A 25,596-nucleotide genomic window follows, 5' to 3' on the forward strand; every position below is an offset into this window, starting at 1 on the left:
TTTTGGTTGTGTTACATTTCCTTACCTAACAGGGCATTGACTCCTTTGGATTTTCAGCTCTGTCACCGCACAGTCCAGCCTGTGGTAGTGATTAGCACAATCTGAGAAAGAGGAGGGTTATTTTTCCAGCAGTGTTCATCAGCTCACTGGTTCACTGATTTTTGGAGACTCTTTTGGAGTTCCATTCCTTATTGCTGCAGAAAGTAGCTCTAGCTCCCGGACTCTGACCTGCAGCAGACTTGACTTCTTGGCTAGGAAAGCCTAGCTAGAGCACAGTCCAAGAACAGGGGCAGGACATAATATTTTTTTATTTAGTGACTGCTACAGCAAGGCCCTAGTATGTTTGTGTACAAACCGTAATGCAAAGAAGGTACAAGACAACCTCCTTTACATTTCTGAGACTTCAAAATTTACTCCTTTTGCAAAAGGTTTGGGGTAGGAAGAAATACATTTATTGCTATTGTCTAGTTCTTAATTTCTTCTTTTCTAGCAAGGCTCGGGGAGAGAAAAGGTTAGGGAGAGAAAAGGTTAGGGAGAGACTCAAGTGAGTCTCAAATGATTATAGGAGAAAGGAAAAAGCCATGCTTTTATATTAGGTGTAACAAAACTCTAGTCTGTAAACCACTGGTGATTAAAAATGACTACCAGATTTGCAAACAGCTGCCAGAGTTTCTAAATATATGGGTGACACTGCTGCTCAGATAACACTGTAAAGTAATTGTTGACAAGTGCTGGCTTTCAAAATAGTAACTATCCAACAGTGTTTAAGTTCTCAGGGGATTTTATTTATTTTCATTTGTGGGCTGTGAATGATAATATAAAACAGTAGCATCATTGACGATCATCTCAATAGAATTAGGATCATCAGTGATTTTATTTCTCAGAAAGACTTTCCTAAGCAAGTATTCCATACACATTCCCTCTTGACAGCAGGAGAAAAAACAGTTACACATACCCCCCCCAGCCCATTCTTCAAGGACATTTTTAACAGACATTTTGGCAGCAAGTCCAGGGTTCCTTTTCTTAAAGAGACGTTTTCAATTGCTGAAGAAAGCCGGTATTGAATTACTTGTTTAGAGGGTGGCCTGCAAGATGATGATTTTATATAGCCTGCCACATTATCCGCTGCGAGCTTGGAAAGGGCTAGAAACATCTGGTTAGAGCAGTGCCAAGGTCTCAACAGCTGAAGGTCTTAAACTCACCGCCATGCAGGCAGGTGCGGACATGACAGCAGCTTGTGGGGGTGAACATTGCTCTTGCAGGAGCGCATGTGACAGTGGCAAGAATTCAAGAAGGGGCACGTATCACCAGCATGATAAAAGTCAGGCTGTGTTACTAAGCCACCTCTTTGCTGGCTCTTCAAAATGCACCATTTTTTAAAAGGAAACCGGGAAGACAGCCATATTAAAAATTCACAGGAACTTGCCTTTGTCACTTTGACTGTCCTTCAGTGCTCAGCTATTAAGCAGACCACAATATTATTTGAATTCAAAAGCATCCTTCCCCTCAGACACAAGAGGGCATTTCAGCTCTCTGAAGCTATTCATAATACAATCTGTAATGCTGAACCATAGAACTGATCGGTGGTTTAGGATGAAAAGGAAACCAAGACGTAGAACAGAGTTTTCCCTGAAAATTTAGTTTCAGCATTTCTACAGGTATGTGTTTTTAAAGTTCCTGAAACAGCTTATTCCCATCACTTACAGTATTTCCAGTGGCAACGGACAAAACAGGAAAGTGACATATTTCCTTAATTGAGTCACAGCCTAAGTTATAACAAACTAATTTTTCATTCTGAATGTTTCAATTTCTCCTCCTCCCCTTTCAAAACAAAAGCATAAGCAGAAAGACTCCCTTTCTCTACCAGACAACCGAAATACATTCAATCCTTCATTCGTAACTCTATGCCTGGGACCCATTTGCTCTTCTTCACAGGATTCATTTATAATAAAACCTCAGCGAAGCTCCCAATTACCAAAATGTTGTATTGCTGAAATCTGCTTCCCCATCTCTTGCTGTTACTCACAGTGAACGTGAACGAGTTTATACTGTTAAATTAAGTCTGGCACATAAAAGCCTGTAGACCAGCCTTTCGTTACATAGCGAGCGGTCAGGCATACAAGTAGTCTTCCCCTTTTGAAATGGGGGCTGGGAAAAGGAGAGTAAAATAAAACCACCACAATAACAACCCCAAAACACAAGAAGAACCCCACTCTCCCTGAAAATTTCAGTTCCATATTCCATTCAGTTCACTACGATCTTAAAAGTGGGTATCTCCAAACCTCAGTTCCCAGGAAAAAAAAAAAATAGTACAAGGGATTTTGTGTTGTGTCTCTGCATGGCCTACACAGTGAAGTTACAATTTTTGTTAAGAGATGGTTGGCGCTATTTAGGTGCGGATAAGAGACACTCTGGGGCATGATACTGTGGGAAGATTTATACCTAGGTATGCCTTTCTCCACAAATTAACTAAGGAAGCTTTTAAATGTCTGAAACAGCAACAATTTAATGTTTCACAAGTGTCAGGACAGAATCAGAACAAGTTTTTAAGACGAAGCAAGTTTCATAAGTGAATGGAAAATACGCAGGATATAAGACAAAGCTCTTTTCGAAAACTAAAACCATATGCCATGTTAAAGTGTTTCAGTTACAAGATGCAGAAGTAATAACTACAGGATATGTTAAGAACAAAACATAATGAAGTGTTGGCAGCTCTTACAGGTCTAACATTGCTTATCTCGGATCACGCTTGTTTTGCGGCAAGTTTCATAGTATAAAAGTTAGAGAATGTCATTAAAAAAAAGGGGTATGACCAGTTCAACATATGTTTTCAGAAAACGATTAGGAAGGGTTTGGTTGACTGCCACAAATACCACTATGCTCCAAACAGATGACTCTTAGAAGTTCAGTGGTAGCACTCTGGGGATACATCTACATTGGAAACTGCAGGGGAGCAGACCATACTAAATTATTTGCTGCAGATATCCAAGCTAGCTCATTTCTAGAGCTAACTGGTATCCTTAAACTACGCTATATTCTATGCGATTAGCTTTTGACTATAAAGAACAGTTAAAGTCTTCCATTTGTTGCATAAACTTACCTCATCACACCCTTGCAGCAGATTGGAGCTAAGCAGCTGGTGCATCTAACAAAAGGAGCAGATAATACCATTTGTTGGGTTTTTGCTTTCCCCACCGCCCCAAATCCCCACACTTATGAATACCGTACTACCAACATATACAATTACTGATATCAAATAAAGTTGTTCCAGAGTGCAGTTGAAGTACCAATGGCTCAGAGAGACTAGGTGACTACTGTACCATAATTTACACATAGCATACTTGCAGCACCCATGAATATAGGACTAAGTTTTAGACAAGTGATATGTTTTGCTTTTTTTTTAATTTCTAAGTCGTCTCCCTATATATCCTTCCTGTACAACCATAGCCACTGAAAAAGTAAGCTTACTTGCTTAGAAGTTCTCTGGAGGAACACAAGTTTTTAGAAAATACTGCATACACAACATTCACAGCCGCCTTCTACAGGCTTCCAAAGAGGTTACTTATTTGCAGAATCAGTACACGCACACACAAGAAAAAAAGAGATCACCAACAGCTTCTATTTTAAGGCAACCTCAAGCTGTGTCGTTACAAGTGCATTTTGCCTCTCACATGCTGCAGAGAACCTACAGATGTTCCCATTTGAGGTGTGTCAACGTTTGGAATCTGTCAGTATACAATTTACTTGGATGATTTTTTTTTTTTTTTTAAGGCCTCATCTACCCTTTTTGGTTTGTTTTAAATAGAAGTATTGCATTTTACTCAAAAATCAAAATGCAAAGTATGAGAGAAAGATGTAGTGAAAAATTCCTTGTATTTGCTTCAACAGAGCAAGCTAACCTGGCGCATCATGGAGTTGAGACAACAGCTTTCCTAGTTCTTCAGTGGTTTCCAACTACACAAAGGAATTTCTTTCAAGTCAGACAGTTGTGCTAGATGACCACAAACATCAGCCCAGTTTCCATTAAGCCATCATTTTTTCTAGTGTCTATAAGAAGTTTATTAGAAGCAAGTTTTCACTTGCAGGAGATAGATGCGTATCGTTAAATACACCTGAGATGGAGCAATCTTGCTTTCAGTAAAAATTGACAGGGTTTCAGATATCGGGATTCGTAAAGAGAGTCTACAGCTCATTCTGTGAACTGCACTGAAATGACAGGACGGTTCTTTACACAGCTTCACCTAGTAAAAAGATATTTTTTCTAATAAGGCATTAAGTTAGTTTACTCTTTATGATCCCTTCTACCATGTTGTCAAACTTTCTCACTCCTATCTCCCACTCTCATTTCCAATTTCTGCACACCTCCAGTTCTGTTTGCTCCAGTCCGCACTGGCAGAATGCAGTCACTGAGAGTTTACAGGCTGCCTGCAAATACAGTTTCATAACCGAAACTATTTGGGTACGTCCAACAGTGCCATTACACGGCTGAAGGATCCTTAGCAGGAGGACATGGAAACCACTGAGAACAGTAAATGGCATCTTGTGATATTGATGGTACGGCAGAGATTACCAAGTTTCTATGTTCACATTTTAGTCCAAAACTGCAAAAGACTTACAGTAAATGAATATTCAGATATGTATTATCCCTTCAGATACACTTATTCACTTCTATAGTTATCAAGTGTAACATTTCACCAGATACAAAGCTTCAATCTAGGCTCTAATAAATCTTCATATTCTGTGCTAGCCAAGCTTCTTCTGTCCTTTTCAGATGAAATAGAGTTACTTGCACAGCTCTTTAGAAGATAAAGTGTCTAAGACACATGGCTTCTCATGGTCCAAATCTTAGCAGATTTTAATGCCACTGATGTAATATTCTGGAGAATCAAGTACGTCTCAGTTTTGGTTTTAGTCAGACTTATCCTTTTTCTTTCCTGTTAAAGGCACTTTACTTGCAACAGCAGATCCTACAGCTGTAACACCTCCAGCCACAGCAGAAACACTTCCTTTGACTAGCCCCACTCCCATTGAAGGCACAGATGTGACAGCTGTTTTGGTAATTTCCAAGCTCTTCCCTCCAATCCAAGCAACACCCCCGATTGTGGCACCAACAGCTCCCTTCGTGACACTGAAGAGGCCACCAGTCACACGAGAAAGCATTCCAGGCTGCTGCTGCGGGTGGTCTTTTAATGAACCTAAGGGAGGGAATAACAACCGAGTCAATCACAGTGCTACAATTAAAGCATTTTCAAAAGAAGAGTTGTTCGTAAGTATTTCCTTTTCTAGCCTAAAGCCGTTGCACACAGCATGTACTTACCTTGCAGGCTACTTTTCTTGGATGCTCATACAGTACCGTTGTTTCAAGTAAGAAAAGACACTTGGCTGCAGTGAGACATACCTCAATGCTGTTTTCTAAAACACAAGTCAATACTGAGTCTACAAATATCGGGCATAAAGCTCCCAGACGGTCTTACATGATAAACTTCTGTCCTCTGTGTGCACCACCACTTTCCCAGACTCTGGAAAGTCTCATGGCCAAGTTAGCCTCATTTCTGGACTTCATCAGTGGGGGGAACCCTCCTGTTCCCCCCATCCTAATATTCAGAGTTAACCCATGGGGGGACACACACCCCAAAAAAGCAGCAGCACTACCTTGCTGTTCAAATCTCTAAGGAAGGACTGGAAAAAGTTTCCTAGAGAAGCAGAGCCAAAGGTTTATTAGAAAACAAACAAACAAAAAACCCTGTTCTTTGAAAAGAGTTCACCTCGAGACAAAGTTGTTTCTTTCCTTAATAATTACTGTTTTGAAGATGTGTTTACAAGGGTTGCGTGCAAGGGTCAGGAAAGAGGGACAGAAGGTTACAAACGAGAGCAATCAGAGGAGTCAAAAGAAGCGTGAGAAAGACAAAACTGATATCAACTCTTCACTGTATCACTTCCTTTCTTCATCATGTACACAAATTTAATTTTCTTCCAAAAAGGCCTTTTCTGTAATTTGGATAGGGAAGGGGGGGTGTGTGTCCAATGGCCAAATAAGCTCATTAAATACCAAAAGTGGTCCCCAAAGGCATTAACAATAGCAAGAGTTACAGGTTCCCAACAGAAGTTCCAATATGACGCACAAAACCATAAGATTCCTGCATGTTATTGACTGCGTAAATGTGTTTTTTTCTTTTTAATGTTATGTTTAACCTGCACTTTGCGCAGTTCCTGACTACATGCTGTATAAGTCAATTCCTATTCCATATTTATGGTACAATTACATAGCCTCAAAATAACAGAAAGTATTAGAGTAATAGAAAGACTCCCAGAATTAGCCACTTAGCCTTCCAATAGTTTAGTATTACTTCATATTTCGAAGTGTAGGCTTCAAAATCCTGAAGAGATACATGCACCTTGCCTCTAAAGGGAATTAAGACAACTCCATGCCCCGCTACTGCATAAGCATCATCTAATCTTCAAAGAAGAAAACAGGAAAAATGAAACAGTATGTTAATGTTGTATTTAAGCACACAAGAAAATATCACCCACTGCACCTATAAACCAGTAAGCCCTGACACGTGTTTGTCTGCAAGGTATTTTCGATATGATCCTTGAGAAATCTCTGGTCTTCACAACAACGTTGTATAGGTAAGCATTTTTTCAGCTCCTGTCTTGTCAATTCCTCACCAACCCCAAACACTTCTTAAAAAAAAGTTTCAGAGAGAACCATGGCAAGAGACAGCCAGTTAACCGAAGTAGTGTAAGAGTTCCACAGTTTTTTGTATTTTCTAGCTACCCATAGATAATATATGGGATTTAACAGAGATGTTTCCCTTTCCTAGGGAAAAACAACAGGGAGAACTAAGAAAAGAGCAAGTGGAACCACAGTGGGCAGTGCTAGGGAAGAAACAAACATGAAATAAAGAGGTGAAGGAGCCAGCAGCAGAAAGAACATGCTTGGCAGAGGACGAGTCTAGAGAGGCAGGGGAAAAGAAAAATCAGATCTAGATCCACCAGAGACCTATATCCAGCCCCTGTCAACGCATCCACTCCGCACTGCGACATGCCTCCGGAGAACCAGCAGAACAGGTCTCTGCCTCCAGTGCCCTGACTGCTGACAACTCGCATTCAGAGGACAGTTTCCAAGAGTCACCTCCCAGCACTCATCTACTACAAGATGAAAACTAGGGTGAACAACTTCCCATGCACCTCCAATGAGTTTGTGATAGTGCCAGGACTGACCCAGCACTCAGAATTCATTAAAAAAGCGCGAAGTTCGGAGTTCTATGTGCGTGCCCAGAATAATTCAAACAAAAGATGCCATCTAAATGAGAGAATTTCTTACAAGTTTGACAAAAAGAAAAAAAGCATAAAGAGGAACAGTGCAGGTCAAGGGAGCAAGAAATACTAAAAATGCTTCCAGCTTACACCAGTCTCTCTTATTTAAGAAATTGATATAGGTAACAGAAAGGGCCATGGAAACTAGAAACATAAATGACAGTGTTTTACTTAAAGTGAAGTAATACCCTTGCTGGTTCATTCTAGGCTAGTAGCTTTCAACCTGGACATCTCCAGCAAAAATGCACTGCTAACACAAGCACACAGAGATCAAAATTTCTATTTAGATACAGAAAGCCATTAAAGAATCACACTTGGAGGAGAGTATATAGAGCCTGGTATAAAATCCACTGTCTAGGTATTATTCATTAGAGGATTCTTGTGACCAGACTTACACAGCTTGTAAAAAATTTCGTCAGAAAGTGCTTCACTTCCACCTAACTGGATCACCATCATCAGGGTGAATGGGAGTAAAGTCTTATCACATTGAATTTTAAGAGTTGATTTCAATAAATCAGACCTGATATTAGCAAGAAAGGACCCATCATAGCTAACTTAAAAAATAACAAGAGAGAAACAAACAAAAGTAATCTTGACATGCTTTTCTTCACATTACTTCAGGTAGCCAATCCTTTGACAACATCTACTCTATTTCACAAGTGTAAATACTGACTGTGACTTGGTGTATTAATAAATTCCGGTGACGGCTGACACATTCCCATTTCATTCCTGTTTGCATTGTCCGTTAGATCTAGTAAATGCCCACAGCTGCAAAGAGTTTTTATTGCCGGTTGATTTCTATTCTAAGATATGCATTCCTGGTCTCCCTTGTTTCTAACCAGTATGAGAAAGAAGGTAAAAGAGATCATTCCTAAACCTAGGAGAGAATGACACGAGTTCCCTGTTCAGGGGTTGGCTCTACCATGCTACCTTGCAGCCAGCTTCCTGCTGAAAGAAGTCCAACAGCGAGCGAGAGTTTTAATGAATGTAGGTTGCAAAGGTTGGCGCCACTTGCAAAGCAGAAAGCATTAGAATAGCATTACTCATAGAAAGCATGAGCACAAAAGCTTCTTCTACATATGTATTTCTTTAAAGCCTTTGGGCACCAAGCTTGTCAAGTGTGATTTAGACAAACCGAAACTATTTATATCTTTATGACAAAATGCAAATTGGTTTTGGAATTGAGCCTTTCCTCTAAGGATTTTTTTTGGCAGCCTGTTCAGAGAGACCATCTTCTTGCCAACACTGAACTGGTAGCCTTCCATCCACATTTGGCCATCTTTCTATGACGGTGTAAGCATATCGTGTATGAAGGCCTTGCATGACATTTAAAATAGGGATGTTCTTCACAAGTATTCCAACATTTTAATTAAACTCATAAGGCTTGAAGAGTGCACGTGAAATGGAATCAAAAGGAAAAAGCCTCTTCAAGGATGGAGTTTCTGTTAAGACGAGCTGCATTTCATTCTACTGCCTCTAACTACACCAACTTTCTCCATCTATTCAGACTTCACATTCAAACTGGTTATTGTCATACTGAAAGAAGATACTGTGCAGAAGAAAATAAATCTCAATTGCTCACAAATTTTAAATAAAACCTTGCAATACCTAGTGATGGTCAAACTCTGCTGTTATGCTCTGAATCTGGACAACCTACTGAATGTTCCAGGAAGATAAAAAATGCCCACGTTTCACTGCCTTCCTCAAGAAAGTATCAGTTGTAGTTTACCAGTCAGACCACTATTCACTTTCTATATGTGAGGTTTAACATGTGTAAGACACAATTCAATCTTTAAGGAAAAACAAACAAACAACCCCATGCCTTAAAAATTAGACTTGAAGATAATACACATTAGGGCATAGTTTCCACCTGGCATTTGCTTTCAGAAGTGCTTCTGGGATCTTGGCAACCCTGTAAGAGCTTAAAAAGAAAGATTTTTGTCCTCACACCATGATACTGTAACAAGTTCAAGTACAGATGAGCTTAAGAACCACTGTGCCACAAAATCTATTTCTCCCTTTCCTCTCATCTTCTTGTACTTGTGTTTCCTCTCTAATAGTTGTTAAGAATAGAGTGAGCTATTCCACTTCAACCCCTTCTGCTACAGTCAGTGGATAATACTGTTGTTCAAGTGAAGCAAATTGTTCAGTTATACACCATATAAAAGCTGAGAAAAAAAACCCCAAACCAACCAACCAACAGAGCTTTACAGGGCCATTATAAATTGAAGAGCAATGAAACGAGAGGAATCAGGACTCACCGACCTCTACCTCCAATGCATTTGGTCTTAAAGCAAGAGAAGACAGAACACAGACAACCTATGTGCCAAGAACGGCTTTTGATCTAGTATGCTTCCAGTCACATTATGCAAACAGGACTCTTCACAGTCCCACTGTTCCACAGCCCCACTGTTCCACAGCCCTGAAGGTAACTCTGCTCATTTGCAACTGCATTTCCTCTGCAGATCTAATAACCAATTTAAGATTCATTTGGTTTGGGAGACCAAGATGCCACCGCATTAGTGAAGTCAAGTGTTTGTTTGTTTTTATGAAACCATGATATTAAGTCAACAGTTAGAACCACTCTTAATTGTATGATGGAAAAGGGTCTCCAACAGTAGTCATAAAGTTCCATATATTTTTAAACACATCTTGTTTAAAAGTCACGAGCACTATGAACTCAGCAAGGTGTCCAAAAGTGAAGCTGAGCTCTTTCCATCTCACATAATGAACGGCAGAAATAAATACCCATTGGACCAATTCACATGTCTGGAAACTAATCTGGAAACTATGTCCTGCAGTATCTGCCTATCTTCTCTGTAATTTATCAGTACAGTTGCTTACTGAGTTATATTCAGTGGCCTTACTGTAATCAGGATAGTGCAGGAGTGAACAATAATCCAGGCCCACCCCATCCCAGGATTGGCTTGCTTACTGTTACTTACGTGAAAGTTAAAGCGTTCAGCTTGCAGATCCACTTTTGAGAGAACTGAACTTATGATGAATTTCTATGAATTTACTTCATATTACTAAAAGCAATACATACCTTCTGGTGGTTCATCATGAAGGTATGATGGGACTTCCTGTTGATTTTTGTCCGTTTGATTCATTATTGCCTAAAAAAGAAATTCACATATGCTATACATCTTTTCTGGCAAAGCATAAATGTAATCCATTAATCCAAAATTCATGTAGTTTAAGTTCCACAGGAAAGGAGCTACTTTTTCATTACTAGGTAAGCTAGCAGCTCCTGCCAAACTACTGTTCTTTTTATTATTGGACTGTGCTTTTGCGTTCTTCAACCAGACTCACTACTTGAAAAAGGAGCCCTCCACCAGGTCAGCAGGCTTGGTGAGAGTTGCCACTCCACACCAAGTGCATCTCAAACCTAAAAAGCAATTGGGAAGAAAAACAGTATGAAAATAAAACAGCCACTGCCATACAACAGCTTATGTTTATGTACTAAAAAAGAAAAGCCTAGTGGTCATAGAGATGGTGGGCACTAGAAAAACAACAGCAGCATGCCTATAAGATCTTTTAGTACCTGGAAAGCAGTAGTTTAAAGAAACAAGTCCTTGCAGCAGAATTTGAATACATGCCATGAAAACAAGACGGAAGAATTGTAATGAAAACGCTCCATTTATCTTGTAGCAGTATTGCATACACAGGGTGGTGACAGCAGTAGAACTAGACTGTTTTAACTCTACACAAGCTTTCCAATGAAAATGTTTCAGAAACAAAATTTCTTTACACCAAAAGCTGTTTCCTAGAGCAGTTCTAGAGCAGCAGTCCCTGACACTGAGGGGAAGCACAGGAGAAAGCTGAAATCAGCAGCTCTGCTTATTACATTTTGCCTTTGGAGGGGAAGAAAGCAATATCTAGTCCAGGTTTCCCTCCTGCTTTCCTCCCCCCACCAAAGTGTGCCAACTTAACAACAAAAAGTGTTAAGTCCTGCCTCCTCCCCTGAGCCTTCCTGCCAATCCTGCTTTCCCTCCTCAGCAGGCACTGAGGTGAAAGGAGAAAGAAAAACAAGTTGCATTATACCACTCAGCATCCTTCTATCTTCTTGCCAGTGACCTCTTAGTTCCCTTCTTCCTGCACATATACACAAGCCTTTAAATCATTTAATTTCTTCCAGGAGTCACCAACCACCACAAAAATAATTCCAGCCTCTCTTGCCACGCCCAGGTGTCTCCGTAACTGCTCTGGGCGAGAACAGTGGCTGGGATCTGAAGGGATGAGGAGGCAGAAGCAGAACTTGAGGGTGGGAAGACTCACCTAGAACACAACAGCTAAAACCCCTCACAGTGTAATTATGAAGTCAAAAACATCACAGTAAAAACCGGCACCCACACACTAAATGATAGATCTTTGGATGCGAAGCAAGCCTAAATTGAATATTAAAGAGTCCTCACAATCAGCACTACGGGTATCAGTTCACGACTCAGAAAACATGGGTACCTTTACACGAGAAGCTGAACAGGAAAGCAAGCAAAAAACCCTACTACCAGGATGGCTGATTTGATGGCAATGCTGAACAAGTACTTCGCAAAAGCCAGAAACGCAAATGCGGAAGCTAAGAAACAGGAGAGTGAGTAGCAACGCATCAAGATGGAAGACTAAATACATGAGGGCTAAGAGGCAATCTGAAAATGTATCAGTTATGTAATTCCTTGTTCTTTTATTTAATCACAGGTCAGTGAGTTGGGGGGGGGGGAGCCCAACCGAGCACAGGGAGCAACTGAGGGTGATCAGCTTCCGAGAAAGGACTGGATTCAGATACTTGGCAATTTCTTTGCATTCATCTAATGCAAGCTGGAAGAAATACAAAGATTTCATCCTCACTGTGTGGAGTTACCTGTAGGTTGTTGCTTTTTTCCAACCTGAAACAAAAATATCAAGCACTATAAGAAAGAGGAGGCAGACACTGTAAGAAAGACAGGCCTGACATTATTTTATCAAAACATCTGTACAAAGCTGAAGTAACTGTGTTTCTACTTAACATGTGGCCATTTTGTTCGTTAAGATGATTACTGTGTCAGGAATTTGGAAGGAGTTTTTTTGTTTGTTGCGTTAGGGAAGGTCCTAAAAAAAAAAAAATCACAACCTAGCAAGCCTTACTTCAAACAAAGGAATAAAAAAGTGAACAAAATAGTTTTAAAGCAGACTCAAGGGAAACACAAATTAACTAAGCCAGAGATAAATTAATTTTTATAAAGAACTACCTCCACTAATATATTTGTATCTAGCCTGCATGTAACTCGCAAAAGAAACACAGACGCAATTGCTTGTTTGAGCTTCCAAAAAGTTTGTCAACAATTCCTCCTAAGAGGCTCAGAAAAGTTATTTAATCTTAGGAGGAAAGACAAAATACTGCCAGGGATTATCAACAAGTTTAGAGGGGAGCTGGAGTAGGTTCTAGTGTTCTGCCATGTTCAAAATTGATAAAGTGTCACAAGGCTCCACACAAGGTTTAATATTTTCCACTATTAAGAAGGTATTGGACACCGCAGCACTGACAGCAGATACAGCCCTCATGAAGTACCGAGGCTCTCTTGTGCTAGGCATCATACAAGTATTTAATTAAGACAAGACCTGTCCGATGGAAAGAGTAAGAGTAAGACTGGCAAACAGATAGCATGGGGAATAGATGCCTTCATAACTCTCCGTGATCTAGGTTGGGCCACTGTCAGATTTGCTTGCAATTCCTAGAAAGCTAAATGAGAAAAGCAATGTATTGGCAGGGGAGTTTCACAGCAGAGTTTCTAGTTTAGTGATAAAGTTTAAAAAAACAAAAACTGTAAAAAAAAAAATCACAGTGCTACATAAAAAACAGTGACAAGATTAGGTATTGCCTCCTCTGCTACCTTCCCCAGAACCTCAAGGTTATGTAATTCTTGACCACAGCTACTTTTAAAAGTTAGACAGGAATATTACACAATATATCACTCACATGCAATGATTTAACATGCTTACAACTCCTTCTAAACCACAGAAATACTTCACTCTCTTACAACTACATGGACCGCAGTGGTCTATCTTCTACAGCTCAGGCACCAGCAACCTGCTGCTGTCAGAGCCCAGAAGCCAATGAGTACTACGTGGGCCTGAGAAGGGCAGCTAAGGGAAAATAAGTCACTGTTGGTAGGACTGAATTTGTTCTGCACAGAAGGGAGCCTCCAGGGGTCTGCAGATCAGAAAGTTGAAGACTAATGTACGATGTGTGGTTCTACAGGTACCTGGAAGCACTCCAGGGATGCTCCAAGAGATGTGCCTAACCAGCCTGTGCTAGTTTTTACTCACTGTTCTCCTACTGCATCACCACGAGTGAACACAGAATCACATCGCTATCAGAAAAGGCTCACAGCTTGACTCAGAACAGTACTCGGTACAGAAGAGAGCTCACAAAGCACAATTCAGGTCCTTTTGTTTTTCCGTAGAAGCTCTCCAGCAAATCACAGAATCAAGACTGAGATCCAACAAAGGACTTAAGCAGAAAATTTTAAGATATCTAGGTTATAACCTGCGTCATGCATCCTCGTAACCAACTGAACACATCAGGAGACTTAAGAGCCTCTGAAAAGTGGTCCAAAATCCTGTATGCTAAAAAGGGTACAGCATATCTGGTGAACAGGAAATACTACGCACAGGAGCATGTCTTAAACCTGTCTCCCCTCCAGAGATTTAAGGTGAGTATTTCTATTGACTGGAGGTCAAAGGCCTAGAATAACTGCTTGGTGGCAGATGACTTCATCCAGTCTTCAGATGGAGAGGGCAGGAATATAATTTTTTTCTTCAAAAATTAGAGTTAGAAAAGCAGAAACCTCACTATCTTTTACGTAATACCATCAAGGTGAAAGCACTCACTCACCGTTCAATGCCTCCTTCGTCTAATAAGATCCAAGCTTGTATGTCCCACGTTGCAGGAGTCCCCTGGTCACCAGACTGTAGTGTATCCTAAGGGAGGTTCCTCTTCACCCTCCCTGCTGAAGGTGTGTCCCCACAAAGAAGAAGAAAGCAAAATTCATGAGACCCAATAGAGATTACAACTCAGCTAACACCTAAGGCACCGATCTGGAGGCGCAAGAATAAGACTTTTGTGCAGAGAATTAGGTCATTCAGACACGGTATTGATTAAGGGACTTTGGAAACTCAAGTTGGAAGCTGCAGATTCAAAGTCTCCTATGCACTGAATCATTAGTTACAATTCTTACTGGTATCGCAAGCGCATGCAATAAGGCAAAGATTTATAAGAAGCCTGAACTTTGGAACTTTTCTGATACGTTTTTCAGAATCTTCTTCAAAGTATGCTAAGACTGGCCAAAAACAAGGGAAAAAGAAAGCAGGCAAATAGATCTTTCTTTGGCATTTTCATCCTGTGATGCCAAATTCACAGTGCCTTGTGTCACTGGGGAAAAGCCTCCAGCTTCATTTAACACCTGTATTAACTGATCACATGGAATGAGGTGGGATGTCTATGAGTCCTGGCAGAACTCATACGGACATTCATGAAGCAGACATGTAGCCTATCAGTGGCACTCTCCAGTCTCCTCCTCCATCTGTGCAGATGAATACGTAAGCTCTATATTTTCTTACATTAAGAAGTAGAAGCAAACCCAGATCTTAAAAGATATTTCAAACAGGGACACATGTAAACTACTTTCTGGGTTTTTTTCCTGTGCACTTATGAAGGTGCTAGTCATTCAAGAGATAAGAGATAACTTCTCATCTTTTTTAACAACACATTAAAATAAGTATCAACCTTCATACTAAAAAAAAAAAAAAGGAACTCACTCTTTCAATTGGTTTTAAAGAAGAAAACACACTTTCATATTGTCAGAATATGAAATATATAGGAAGCTTCAAAGTTTTACACAGTTGTAAAGAAAGAAGTGGTTTAGAAAACGATTTTTAATTCAACAGCTATTTATAACATTAACACTGTTATAGGACCCTGCATGAAAGCACTAGGAAGCTCTGCAGGTAATGGTACAGCCACACGTACATTCACATCAAAGCTGATTAAAATGAAACTTTCTCACCAAATATATTCCTTCGTGCAGATGTCTAGTTAGTTGTTTCAACAAAAGTATTCTGCATACACCTACAAGAAAAGTAGAAGGTTAATGACATCTTATGGAACAGTGCTACTGTCACATACCTGCCATGGGAGTATGGTGGGAATCATAAATACAAAGCCCCACGGTAGGGGAGAAACACGCTCGGCATGGCCTTAAGATGCCAAAATTTTATGAGATTCATCTCACCAAAACACCGATTCCTTCTGTGTCCTTGGGCAACGGAGATAATTTTACTTGGTCCATATGCTGTCATGAGAATTACTACAAAGCGCGGTAATCAATGTTAAGACACAACCTCTCCTTAACGAGTCTGCACTTCTTGGAGAGCAATTTGTGTAAAATTTTAGCCTTCCATTGAGAAGTGGGCTCTAACCATTACAGACGTGCATGCAACTTCCCAGGCTTCAGATGATGCTCTTGATGTCTTCCTGACTTTACAGACAAAAAGCCCTACTGTTTCAGCACAGCAAACCTGGCCCAAGCAGCAGCCAGTAAAAACTGGCTTGTTTCAATGCCACTACTCAGATATTTGCAGGCAGCAACGAAACTACCCAAGGACGGGGCCAATTTCAGTTGGCAGCATAACGCTGCTCCAGAAGGCTGCAGCAGCAGACAGCGCTGGAACTATTCTCCTGACAGAACGGGAAACAAACTGATCGCCTCGTCTTAGTCCATCACGAAAAAATTACCTTCCTTCTGCCCACCAGCTATGCAGTTAGAAAACTTGCCTACAGAGCTGATGGGAAAAAAACCCACCAACCCCTTGCCACGTGCACGGCTCTCCTTCCCCTCTTTCAGTGGCTGCAGCAGATTTCAAAATGAACCTGATGTCTTTCATGTACATGAAAAAATTATTTTTAGGGATGATACTTTAAGAAATACATTTTGGAAAGAGTAACAGTGCTCTACTCTCCAAATTAAACAACAAAATAAGCATGAAGCCAAAAAGGTAATCCCACCCATGGCTGCTCTTCAGCGTACTGCTTCAAGCTGCACAAGCAACCCCTGACTATTAGCTTCCCTGCTTTACACCTTGGATTCGGGCTTGCAACACGTTAGGAGTAAGCGTGCTCAGTGCTGTTAGTTCGCTCAGACATAACCCTCAGAGCACAGCCGATACGGAAATGTGTTTTTCAGTTAGTTAATGCAAGGGGGACAGTTGACTGAGCTTCTGCAAGAAGAAAGAGTCGATGCTGACAGTGCTGAAGTAAAAAAAAAACAAATCCAGGCACGCAGAAAGCGTGTAGCTAAAAACCAAGAGCATAGCTGACATTTCAACAAGCCTTCTGTTTAAAAGCCAAGTTTCAAAATTCAGATTCATATACAAAGCAGGACTGGCTTGGAAGCAAGCATACCCGTTTCAGAAGAAAAGAGACACAGTTTTCAGGGAAAAACTATAGCAAATTGATCAGAAGTTTCCAGGTGTGAACCACAGCTTACTTTTAAACCTGTAGCAGGGTGGGCTACAAACTCCCCCACCCCCCAAAAGATACCAAGTCTGCCATAAGAAATATAAACAACAGGCTCACAGCATGCAGGGTTCAGCACACAGCTGGGAAGGTAATGCAACATATCTGTATTAAAAACCAAACATACACACGCCACAATTAAAGGCAAAAAAAGAAGGCATATCTCCTAAAAAAAAAAAACCAAACAAAAAAACAAACCACCACACAAAACAAACCCTGACCTCTGCCCGGGACATTACAGCATCGTATCTGCCTATAAGAGAATCCAGCATTTCTCCATCACGCTCAACTGAAGTACAGATCAGGCTGCAGAAGAGGCTCTAGGGAACACCTGATGTTGGCAATCAAATTTTCTCTGAAGCAAGGATGCGCAAGATACCAAATCAGAGGCGGCAGGAACCCAAATTCCCCTTTTCTAGTCCTCCAAAACTGGTTTCTAGAAATTACATGGTAAATTCCAGTAAGGCATAGGGCACAGCTTCAGAAACACCAAGGACTTGCTCCATTTTACCAGTCCTGTCAGCCTCCGCCTCCTGCTAGCTCAGCTTTCCAAAGCAGAGCCTTCCCCATTTCTTCTAATGCTTTCCCAGTGCCTGAGCTCCACACCCGCCTCAGCTCTCCTTTTCCACGAGGCCTACAAAGACAAATCCGGACAGTGCCTAACAGCCAGAGAGATAAAGCAGCTGCTGAACTTCCTTGCCACCCCTGCTAATGAGATAATGAACCTTTTCCCTAGCGTCCACCATCCTGTTTGTTGGCTCCTGTCTCACATTCAGACCTGTTCACTTGCCGGACAAGGACCGCTTTTTGGTTTGCGCTTTTGCAACACAGTCCATTTCTACACTGAGGCAGCAACACCAACTCTACTGAATGTTTAACCACAGCTTAACAGAAAACTTAAAAAAAAAAGTATGTATAGTATTTACTGAACAGTCTTAAAACTGATGTGCATACAAACTAGTATTTGTGTCCCAAATTAAGCTATCTTGTATGTACTCTTCCAGAGACATGCTGCCCGAAGCAATGCTCTGGACACACTGAAGCATGCTACGTGCACTTGGTATTTATCTTCCTTACGGAGTGACATCCTGATTCAGAGTTCTCATTTTCAGCCCGGTTAAACAAGCAGAAGGAAGCATTTAATTGCATCCGCAGAGGCTGTCTATGAGCTTCGCACAATGACCAGAACCAGCTGCACGGCTAAAATAACTTGGATTTATTTTCAGGCCACACCACATAAACGCCTAGGCTAGGTGAATGCCGAAAGCTAAGCTGCTCCCAAGCAGTTTACAAAAAACTCTTTCAGATTCTGCTCCATCAAGCTGGACTTGAGGGAAATGGATGAAATAAAGAGCGGGTTACTACAGGAAACATCCGAGTACAGCAAAGTTTAAAAAGAAAAACAGAAAACCCGAAACAAAGCTTCTCCTGGTACAGAGAAGTTCACGGGGGAGAACAAGACCAGCCAGGAGCGAGGCCAAGGCGAGCACGGCTTCCTCAGCTGCCCTCCCGGGTAGGCGGGAGGCGCTCCGCCATGGACGCGGGGAGCACGGCGCCCGGCCCAAGGAGGCCGGTAGCGGCAGGACGCGGCAACCGCCCCCGAGCCCGACCCCGGTCCCGCACCCGAGGAGTCGCCGACTCCGGTCCGTCGAGGCCCTACACCCTTCTTGCAGGGCGGCCCAAGCCCCCGCAGCCCCCCGCCGCGTCCTCCCCTCGCAGCTACCTGCCTCCACGGCAGAGCTCGGGAGGCGGCCGGCAGCGACCCCCTCCCGCCTCCCCCGCCGGGCCGGCCGCGGGAACCGCCGGGCACCTCGGCGCAGGGCGGCGGCACTGACGTGGCAGCCAAGGCCGCGGCGGAGCCGCTACGGCCGGCCCGGCCCTCCCTCCCTCCCTCACGCCCCCCGGTGCCGCGGCAGGAAGCACAAAGGCGGGCGGGCTGCGCCCGCCCCGGGCCGCCGGCGCGGCGGGAGGCGCCGGGGGCAGGTGGCGGCCGCGCTTCCCCGAGCCCGCCTCTCCCGCCGGCGGCTCCGCCGGGGCGCGCCGGGTCCCCTCCCGCCTCCTCCCCCAGAAGTTTCCCTTCCTCCGCGGGGAGGAAAAGAGGGGATGCAGGAAGGGCGCTTGGGCGGCTGCCCGCCCGCCGGGCTCCCCGGCTAACGGCGGAACGGGGCACCGCGGGGCCGGGGCAGCGGCGACAGCAGCTGCCCAGCCCTCACTTACCGCGCGGCGGACACGGCTCGGCTCGGCTCGGCCGCAGACTTTACTCCTGCGCCCTTCCCCGCTGCCGACGTGGCGCCCGCCGCCGCCGCCCGCCCCGTCGGCGCCCGCAGACCCCGCCCCAGCGCCCGGCGCGGCGCGGCCCCCTCGGCGACCGGGGGGCGCGCAGGCGCTGCCGCTCCCGCCCCCTCCCCGCCCCGGGGCTGCCAGGGGGCCCCCGAGGCGTCCCCCCCACGCGGCCGCCTCTTCCTCCTCCGACGCCACGCGTCCCTGCCGGCCGCCCTCGGAGGGACCGGGCTGCTTCTGAGGGCCTACGCAGGCCCCGGCCCGACCCTCATGGCCCCCACAGGCCCGCGGGCACCTTCCTTCCCCCGGGCAGCGGGGCCCGGCGCCCCCGAAGGGCCCGTATGGGTCCTGCGGTGAGCGGGGTCTCCGTGGCTGCGGGGCCGGGGCACCGAGGTGGAGGAAGATGCCGGATAGTGGTAGGGCAGAGGAGAGGGATGACAGTGTTGCCGTTGCTGGCCGAGATGCTGCGGGGTGCAGGAGTTTGGCTTGTGGCACTCAGTTGGGCTGGGGGAGCCCCTTGGAGGAGAGGTCGGGGTGAATAGATGTGCCCCTGGGGTGCCCTGGCCGTGCTGTCGGCAGGAAGGGGAGGCTGCAGAAGCTCCCTGCGGCAAGGAGCAGCACCGTCCCGCGAGGAGCACCGCCCAGCGCGGTGCCAGCGGCGTGGTGTGAAGCCGCTACGGTAATCCGAAGGATCTGGGTTTACGTTGAGCAGTGTTTACATTGCAGCCTTTATCCCAGCTATTATCTGAGTGAGTGGAGTTACTTGCACACAACCTGTTAGGGAATAAAGCTGTAGTCGTGATAGTTTAGGGGCATGGCCTTCTGGGTAACTACAGCAGCATGGATGGTTAGGGAAAGACAGGGTTTTTGGTGCTCACCCTCTTCTTTGGGACCTCTCCATGTGCATCTCTAAAGATCTTTGGGTGTGAACAGTGACTCCCAAGTTTGTTAGACAAGGAAGTGTTGGATGGCCAAGGGAGAGAGGGAAGTCCCAGGTATTTCGAATGTGAGTTTAGAAACAGAGCTCCTCTCAGCAGCACAGGAATACTAAATACCCCATGAAATGCTTTGCAAGATTAAAAAAACTTGCATAGGCAAAATACTGCCTCCACTTCCTCCACCCAGCTTCGTGCTTGACTGCTGCCCTTCTGCTCCACCCTCCTCTCTACAAAGAGGCGTGTATGGAGGATAGTCTTTCCTGGACTCCTCCAAAATAATAGTTCCTCTGTGAACTCAGCTCCTACATGGAAAATACAAAGGAGCACCCTGTTTCCAGAGAGATCTGTTTAAAGAGGCCTTTTCCAGGCTCTTTATCAGCCCCAGCTTCAGCAGTTTACCTCTGGATTAGCGCAGAGGGATGTAACACTGGTGTGAGATGAGGGTGAAAGAGATCTGTCCTCCTCAGAGCGTGCAGATCTAGTCAGACGTCACTGGACAGTTGCAGGAGCATCAATGTAACCCGTCAGAGCAGCGCTGTACAGGCCTCGGAGGGGTTTGCTGATAACAGGGACCTGGCATTCCTGACCCGCTGAACAAATACCAGCCACGTTCTTTACTTTGGCAGTGAACGGGTGAAAGCATGAATGCGGGAGAATCCAAATGAAAAACCGAGGGTGGTATCTGGTCAGGAGCACGCCTTGGGATTTTTCAGGACATGGGAGGCACACAGGGTGCATGAATTAGTCATGTTCTTTGGAAATACTACACAGGCAGACAGGAGTCCTACTCCGGGATCTTGATTTCCACCTGGGAGGACAGGTCGGCGACTCTCTGAACTCGCACAGTGTTTGCCTCCCTGGTACTAACAAACAATGCCTGCCGCTGTTACCATCTTTTTGGTCTTCAAGATAAGGGGATTTTCCTATAGCTGCTATTGATCCCTTGCCCTAAGGCCCAGGCGTACACTGTGCTTTCTTTACATGTGGTGCTCTGCTTCAAATGCAAGGCCTGTAGCTTCATGTTTCTGGTGGCAGAAGAAAGAGTTGCTGCTTGAATATTTCCTCTGTAATATCAATCGCCCATAGACTTTACAGCATGAGGCACTGAAGAATGTTTTGCCTCCTAGTAACTGAAAATTAAAGGCACTGCAGAGATTAAAATCTCTTCTGTTTCAAACTCTCAAAGACTTAGGATAGCACAGAAGGACTTGGGTTGGTGAATGTTTTGCCGAGCGAACGGAAAGAGCCAACTTCCTCGTAAAACCACAGCCATTGGCAGTGGAGTCTCACTGACAGGTGTAATAACTGAAATAACTTCAGGCTGACATCTCTGCAAACGACAGAAAACAAATGAGTAGCATCCCTGTTACTTTGCTAAACCAACGTTGAAGCTGAAGAAGAGGTTTTGGTTGCAGAGATGTTGTCATTGTGACTATTTTTGCTCTCATTTAATTTTTCATGCATTGAATGTTTCCTTCATAAGTAGTCTCAAAGGTGGTCCACTGTTGGTATATTCAGTAAAGACTTCCTTAGTATTATTTAGTCTTTATGAGAAATACATAACCTCCTTTCACTGGAAATAGCATATAAGCAGCTTCTTAACAATTTTAAAATGGAAAAAATACAACATTCAGTCTTCCCCCATGGAGGAGTGGTTCCTTCATTTAGATTATAGGGTTTTAGATTTTGTCTGTGAATGCACTATGATTACAGATGAAGTACAGATTACAGAATTGAAGTGAGTTCAAAATATATACATTTTGTATTCCATTATGGCGATTGTGGTTACTTCTACTGCTGCAGTAGCTATGGGGAACTGCAGCCAGGGTTGGAGTTTCACTATAATGGATTCAATGTAACGTAGACCTAGGAAGCAGCTCTGAAAGGAGTCCTCTTTCAGTGCAGAACTTAATTTAAAATGTCATGTGTGTCTCCTGAACTCCTAGGCCTTGCAGTTACATTTTTCCTGTTGTAGGTAGCCGTTATGAAAAGTCAAAGCTGTGGGGAGAGCATCAGGCTCTTAAGTCTGGTGAAGTCTATAGGCACGTGAGTGGACAGCAAACTCCAGCTGAACTGTTTGCTCAACAGGAGACCTGAATGAGGAGGGCAACGAGAAGGCACGTGAGAGACTGCATGTGCTGTTTTATTTGGTTCATTTCTAGAGATAATAAAGCTTAGCAGCCAAAGATGAAGGCCAGAGCTGGATCTTACGGGGTGCCATCTCCTAACTCATATGCCATGGATGTGAATGCATCCCTATCGTAGATCCATGCCTGTGGTGTAGTGGAGAAAGATTAGGCAAGAACTGTGCTTTTGCAAATTAGAAATACAATTCTACCTTGGGGCTTAAAAATGGGTTCCCTGAATAGATAACCTAGTGTGCTGGAAGGAGGGAGGGAGGGAGATATTAAAAATGGGTTCCCTGAATAGATAACCTAGTGTGCTGGAAGGAGGGAGGGAGATATGAATATCCAACATTTGTTGGTAGTGAAGCCACTGGCTGACGTTATCTTACTAACAAACCAGGTTGGAATGAGAGAGCAGCATACTCCGCTCAAATGTACATAATGTCTTCATTGCATATGAAGAGACATGATTACTTAAGTGTGATGTCTTACCCGCAGCTGCATCTCGTCTCATAGAAAGTGAAAGTGTCTGTCTGCTAGGAGTACTGGGTGACTACAGCACGCAAGGGAAGAAAGTCAGAGACATACATGGGTTGTACAACATTTTCGGTTGATGGTTCAGAAGGTAACGGATCAAACATACTGCTGAAGTACCACTGCAGTGCCGGGTGCCAACAGAAAAGCCAGAGTATCCTCATTCCTTTTTATAACACAGCTGACTGCAGAGTTACACCAATACAAATTGGGGATAAGCAAGAACAGGTTTTAAGTCTTAGGCTGCTAACTGTTTGGAGGTATCTTTTCTGTTACATGTGCAAACACAAGTTCAAGCCATTATCACAATATAATTATATACTTAAAATTATCAAGAACCGTGGTTTTGCAGATTGTACTGTCAGCTCATTACTGGGCCATTAAAAAACTGGTTCCAGCAGCAGAACTATAAATGAGCTTGTTTCAAGTAGCGTATGCTTTGTGATTACTTGGCGCTCTGCCTCAGTTTAATTAAGATTTTAAATTTACATACTGCTATTCAACCATATGTTGCACTAGTGTTTACAAAGGTGAATAGATTTTGTTGTTCTCGTTTTATAGGTCAGGACATCGTGTCATTTTGGGGTCAAGTGACAAGACTGAAGCCACCCAACCCCTGAAGCAGTCTGGATCTGTTGCTCAACCTGCGGGGTGGCATTTCCTCCATACAACTGAAAGAATGATTGGGTGGATGCTGACAAATGTGGAACAAAATAATTTCAATAATATTATTCGGTAGAACTATAGTACTGGGTTTAATCTCTTAATTAGGATTTGTTGCAAAGATCACAGAAAAGCTTCGTATCTGTGGAAGTGCAGTGGCCAATTTAAAAATGTACCTTTGACAGGAAAATGATCAAAGTAATTGAAGTGATTTCTCAGAGTCTTAAAGAAAAAAAAGATAATCACATAATAAGAACCAGTATTGTTCCTCCTATGACACTTTCTTGATATTATCAGCAATTATTTGATGTTCCAATCTGAGCAAAGTTTGCTGAAACAAATGAGCCTGGAAAGGTCAGATCCCTGCTTTGAATAAATAGGTATAGATGATAATATTGCTGTTCAGTCTCCTAGGTGTGGCGTGCTGCATAGAAATGCAGCAACTCTTCTGTGACGATTTGGGTTTTTTATCCAGTTTTAAGTAAGAAGTTCTTCTTGCTGTTTCCCAGCTTCTTGCTGCTCTACTTATTAGTGTGTTGTCATAAGCTTTTTGCTCTGTTTTATGAAGGTGGAAGGTTGACTGAGTTACGAGTTGGGTGTGTGTTCATCCACTTTCATAGCGTCTAACCTCTGAGGAAAATTGTTGGCACGGAAACCTCTCCCAAGAGATTGACATTTAAAATAACAAGCTGTGCTAAGCATGAAGTCATTCCTCAAGTCTATCTCTACCATGCCTCCATTTTTGTTATGAAATAAAACATAAACATTATCAGATTTACAGATCTACACAGCAAGAAGTCCTTCCATGTTTTTGAGGTTACAAAGTGAAGATAAAACCCAGGCCTGTAAGGGCACTGAGCGCCTCTTTCCTTGCTTTTGTCTCCCAAGGGGTCTCTGCAGAGCTGAGTACGTACCTTCCATCAGTTTAATTAGACATTCAGCTCCCTGCTCTGCTTCCTTATTCTTCCCAGTGGACTGATGAGACACCCAAGCATTTGGAAAATCAGGCAGGTACCTCCATACTTTGTTAACAGCTATTTAATTACCAGGTTATAGATAAGCAAGTGCTTTCATGTACTCTTGGTACCTTCCAGAGGTGGCAGTGTAACAATAAAACACTCCGCGATCTGTCTTAAGGTCTAGTAAATGCTCTGATCATTGCTAGCTGTTAATCAGGAGAGCCAACAGATTGCCGCTGGTCCTCAAGGCGTGCATATTGCGGTAGTGACATGCCAGAGACTCCTTTTGCTGTTACTGTGTTTATTCCTACAAATGAAAAGACAAATATGAAGCAAAGAGTTGTAAAAGAAAAGGAAGCTCAGGGGAGACCTCATTGCTCTCTACAACTACCTGAAAGGAGGTTGTAGTGAGGTGGGTGTCGGTCTCTTCTCCCAAGTAACTAGCGATAGGACGAGAGGAAATGGCCTCAAGTTGCGCCAGGGGAGGTTTAGATTGGATGTAAGGAAAAATTTCTTTACTGAAAGAGTGGTTAAACATTGGAACAGGCTGCCCAGAGAAGTGGTTGAGTCCCCATCCCTGGAGGTATTTAAAAGACGAGTAGATGAGGCGCTTAGGGACATGGTTTAGTGGGTGGTGGTGTTGGGTCGACGGTTGGACTCGATGATCTTAGAGGTCTTTTCCAACCTTAATGATTCTATGATTCTATGATTCTATGAACAGGTATGGGAATACTCAGAAAAAGTACCTTCATTTCAATTCTGAACTACAAATCACCTACTTCAAATAAGAAGTAAGATAATATTGACACTGCTAAGAAGTGAATACTTTAGGACCCTATGGCTTTCTAATTCTGTGCCTGATCTCTGCCTGATTGCTCCATACCTATAGCTGGCATGTTGCTGGGATAAAAGGAACATTCAAAAGTAAAGGAAGCCACGTGGTTTCACAAACCCCGGACCCAGCCCTCTGAACACTGTCAAATACAATCCCGTACACAACTAGATGTAAATTCTGCACAATGGTTTTGTACTCCTATGCAGAGTATAGTTTCCTTCCTTCTCCCCATTTTTCTAATGAAACCCTATACTTCCTTTAATTCCTTTTTCTCTTCAAGAAAAGAATAAAAATAATAACAGTGATGATGAGGATGACGATGGTATAATTCATTACTTGCATTTTATAGCATTGACTCACTCCTGCAATGCAGTTAACAGTCTGTAGAAGA

The 25,596-nt window shown here is 43.4% G+C and overlaps 1 protein-coding gene across 4 annotated transcripts; it reads right to left on the reverse strand.

The window, feature by feature from the left end:
- Positions 1–855: 855 nt before the first annotated feature.
- TMEM263 (transmembrane protein 263) lies at positions 856–19,157 on the reverse strand. 4 transcript variants are annotated; one of them, XM_076339116.1, is made up of 5 exons: positions 19,088–19,157; positions 15,363–15,424; positions 14,192–14,303; positions 10,367–10,436; positions 856–5,195 (listed from the first exon to the last, which is right to left on the reverse strand). In XM_076339116.1, exons 4-5 carry the CDS (start codon positions 10,428–10,430, stop codon positions 4,909–4,911), a joined length of 351 nt encoding a protein of 116 aa, XP_076195231.1. In that variant the 5' UTR covers positions 10,431–10,436; positions 14,192–14,303; positions 15,363–15,424; positions 19,088–19,157; the 3' UTR covers positions 856–4,908. The 4 variants fall into 4 exon arrangements, with proteins under 4 accessions (XP_076195231.1, XP_076195206.1, XP_076195223.1 ...); XM_076339091.1 differs by having other exon boundaries at positions 14,192–14,306; XM_076339108.1 differs by lacking the exon at positions 19,088–19,157 and adding an exon at positions 18,598–18,669 and having other exon boundaries at positions 14,192–14,306.
- Positions 19,158–25,596: the final 6,439 nt, after the last annotated feature.

Source organism: Aptenodytes patagonicus, chromosome 1 (genome assembly GCF_965638725.1).
Source record: "Aptenodytes patagonicus chromosome 1, bAptPat1.pri.cur, whole genome shotgun sequence".
Taxonomy (NCBI): domain Eukaryota; kingdom Metazoa; phylum Chordata; class Aves; order Sphenisciformes; family Spheniscidae; genus Aptenodytes; species Aptenodytes patagonicus.

What these genes read in the sequence shown, in the direction of transcription:
- TMEM263 (XM_076339116.1), bottom strand. Translation starts at nt 10,430, where the DNA reads ATGAATCAAACGGACAAAAATCAACAGGAAGTCCCATCATACCTTCAT. An exon ending in TCATGATGAACCACCAGAAG is followed by an intron (nt 5,196 to 10,366) that starts GTATGTATTGCT and finishes TCCCTCCCTTAG; the next exon opens with GTTCATTAAAAGACCACCCG.